Source organism: Zingiber officinale, chromosome 4B (genome assembly GCF_018446385.1).
Source record: "Zingiber officinale cultivar Zhangliang chromosome 4B, Zo_v1.1, whole genome shotgun sequence".
NCBI classification, from domain to species: Eukaryota; Viridiplantae; Streptophyta; class Magnoliopsida; order Zingiberales; family Zingiberaceae; genus Zingiber; species Zingiber officinale.
The window spans coordinates 100887946-100891461 of NC_055993.1; the positions used below are offsets into that span (position 1 = coordinate 100887946).

Sequence of the window (3516 nt, forward strand, 5' to 3'; positions counted from 1 at the left end):
TGCGATCAAAATCGTTGTAAAACTGTCAATTACAATGGTTTTTAACTGTTGTAAAACTATTGTCTTTGGTATTAAAAGACAACAGTTTAAAACCGTTGCATGTCTATTGTCTATTGTGTTCAAAGACAACGATTTTAAACCGTTGTCTTTTACCACACATTTAACAACATTGCCAGTTACAATGATTTTAAAGGGTCTACGACAACAGATAAAATTCGTTGTCTTTTAACTTTTTTGTTGTAGTAGGTGTCCGACAACTTGATCACTTATCTATCGTTGATGGCCTCCAGGCAACCTCCGATCATCCGTCCCAACCCATGCTATAACCTGGAGGGACGGTGAACTCAAAGAGGAATCATAATCAATTATAGCCGGATTGCAACCAAGATTCAATCATAATTACAAGTAGTTCATCTCCTACTGTATTTTTTTTTCTTTACCAGATGATCTAATCTAATTAGATCCAATTTTAACCAAACCAATGAACCACCGAACTACTGTTGCCACATGGGACCCGGGTTAACAGACCTTCAATCAAGGGGTGTGGGTGCCTGATCCGAAACGATGAACCAACCATTCGAGTTAGAGAAAGATCGAGCGACTCAGCGTTCAGCATGTGTATCGATGAAATTTTCATGGTCATCCCCCTTGAATTGAATATTATAAGGATACACGCATTGCTTTGAAAAAGTCTCCAAATCATCACAAATCAAACCTTGACTGATTTCTTACAAACAGCAGCCATGTCCATCTCTAGATATATATATATCATATATACCAACATCCATCACCTTATGAATTCGCCGTGATTCAGAAGAATCTATACGATTAGCCACGTTTAATTAATTGATTTTGTAGCAGCATTCATCGGTCGGATTCTCGGGATCTGTATCTGCCGCCATGTCCGCCTCCGCCATGCGCCGCGTCGTCGCTCCCCGCCGCGCAGCCGTCTCCAGGATCCTACCCAATTACCAAGGAATGACGGCGGCGACGACGAGGAAGGCCGCCGCCGCCTCCACCGTCGACGTCTTCTTGAGCCACAGGGGAGTGGACACGAAGAGCACCGTGGCGGGGCTGCTCTACGACAGGTTGGCCCAGATGGGCGTCCGGCCCTTCCTCGACTGCCGGTCGATGGAGCCCGGCGACAAGATCTACGAGCGGGTCGACGCAGGAATTCGGCAGAGCCGCGTGGGCGTCGCCATCTTCTCCCCGGGATACTGCGACTCTGTTTTCTGCCTCCACGAGCTCGCCATGATGGTGGAGTCAGGCAAGAAGCTCATCCCCATTTTCTACGACGTCAAGCCGTCGGAGCTCGCCGTCGGCGCCGCTGCCTCCTCTGCCGCGGAGTCGCCGGAGGACCTAGCCCGCTACGCCAGGGCCATCCGCGAGGCCAAGCTCACCGTCGGCTTGACCTTCGACTCCAAGAAGGGGGATTGGTCGGATTTGGTGACGAGGACTTCCAACGTCGTGCTCAAGTGCTTGAAGCAGGCAAAGGTTTGAATCAAGTGAATGTTATTAACAAAACAAAGTCGAGGGACCAAAAATTAATTGATTCTTTTATTTGTAATAAATTAACAAAAAAAAATTCAACATTTTATACTGCATTTTCATCCACAATTCAAATGGATGTACGCATAAAATAAAATGTACATTGCAGTGTTTTATTGTAAAAAAAATTTTTCTAATTGATATCCATGCCTTCTGTCTATTTAACATTCATTCATCGATCTATCACCATCAAATAAATCATAAACACATGAAAATAAATTTTTTTTTATCGAATATCAAAATAATCAAAAACACATGATAAATCACAAATTCTGAATACCTAATCTATCATCTAACCACGACGTGTAATAAAGGTTTTTTTTAATTTTATTATGGAGGGTGGCAATCAACTCCAAATTGGTGTAGCTTGCGAATTCTGAAAATTAGTAAAAGTAAAAGTCAAAAATATTTGCTCTACAACGATTGGTCAACAAACCAGTGCATAAGTGACGAGTCGAGGAATTGTTTGTGCCAATTGAATAATTGATCAAAATTGCTTCGTGACGTACGCGGTGAGGTCATCGGTTAGATAGTTTGCGTGGACAAAGAGTTGAGTCTTTTAACCGTCAAATTCAAGTCAACATATCGTCAAATATTTGAAATTCAACAATGAATCGATTTATTTGCCGGTTCATTAGGGAAATTGAATCCTATACTGTTAAGGAGGTTAATAATCTTAACTTGGTTAGATTCCAGGTAGAAGCCCTGGCTTGGTTAAAGTAGACTCTACATGGGCATGCTTCTGACTCAGTCAAAAGAGGTTTGAGTTGTCTAAGGATGCCGTTACAAACGTTGATGCTATGGGCGCATGAGTTAAAGGACGCCAGATGATGAAAGATCACAACGGTCTGAGACTCTGAGTTAAAATGGCATCGGATGATGACAGGTCACAGCAAGAGCAACCTAAGGGCATCCGTAACATTAATTTGTTATAATATTCATCATCTCATAAAAAAATATATATATATAGAATTCATTATCACATACTCATTATAACAATATATCTCTTTTATTCATATCCCTTTTAACATTAATACTCATTATTTATGGACTCCACCGTCCACCCACTCATCTCTTTTACTATTTTTTAAAATAATATTAAAAATTTTATAATTAAAAAAAATATATATAAAAAATTAAGAGAATGTGTTCAAAGGTGCTCAAACTTTTAAACACTCTCTCTCCTCTCTCTTATATGTGAGTATTATAATATTCATTCATAATGAAAAGAGGATGTTAAATGGATATTATAATATCCATTTAATATTCCATTGAAAATGCTCTAATAGATATTGAAGAAATATAGTTAATTCATATTCCTAGTTCATTACCCTTAATCCTCTCTAAGTTCATTATGTGATTTTAATGTCGACCCCACAGGTCATCCGAGTTGGTATGTGGTGGGATGCTTGTCACATGATGTCGCGGGGTCGAAACTCAGGGTAGTCGGGGTATAAATCCCCAGTCCCTGTGCAACTCACCTCACCTGCCATATGTTAGCTCAGGATGTTGTGATTTACCTCCCTCGTGATGGTCTTGGGTCGGGTGCGATGGGGACGAACGATTTCACTTTTTACCACATTATGTGATTTCAATGTCTTTTATCAAGTGAATTCATCTAAAAATATTGTCATCAAAATTTTAATTGAGTTTTTTCTTTATAACTTTGATCCCTTAACAAAGAAAAAATCCAATTAAATAAATTGATAAGGTAAAAAAAAATATAAAAATTATACTTTATGTACAAAATTTAGGTAATTTAAATGATAATTTTTTTCCAAGATGAAATCACTCGATGAAAAGTTGAACTAGGAGGAAACCAAGGATAAAGTATCAAAAGATCTGAACTGAAGTTGTAGTTGCCAGAAGGAAGGGATGCCTTTTTCTCCTTATAAAAGGTACTCATCCCATAGTCGAAGGTATGATTAATCACAAGATTGCCTTTTTACTCATTCTTCGTGCATTTTC

At 39.3% G+C, this 3516-nt stretch overlaps 1 protein-coding gene across 1 annotated transcript; it reads left to right on the plus strand.

Moving 5' to 3' along the window:
- Positions 1-884: 884 nt before the first annotated feature.
- LOC121977778 (TIR-only protein-like) lies at positions 885-1536 on the plus strand. Its single transcript, XM_042530202.1, has one exon. The coding sequence runs from the start codon at positions 901-903 to the stop codon at positions 1498-1500; it is 600 nt and encodes a 199-aa protein (XP_042386136.1). The 5' UTR covers positions 885-900; the 3' UTR covers positions 1501-1536.
- Positions 1537-3516: the final 1980 nt, after the last annotated feature.

Bases quoted from the DNA above. Each gene is read 5' to 3' on its own strand.
- LOC121977778 (XM_042530202.1), top strand. From the start codon at position 901: ATGTCCGCCTCCGCCATGCGCCGCGTCGTCGCTCCCCGCCGCGCAGCC.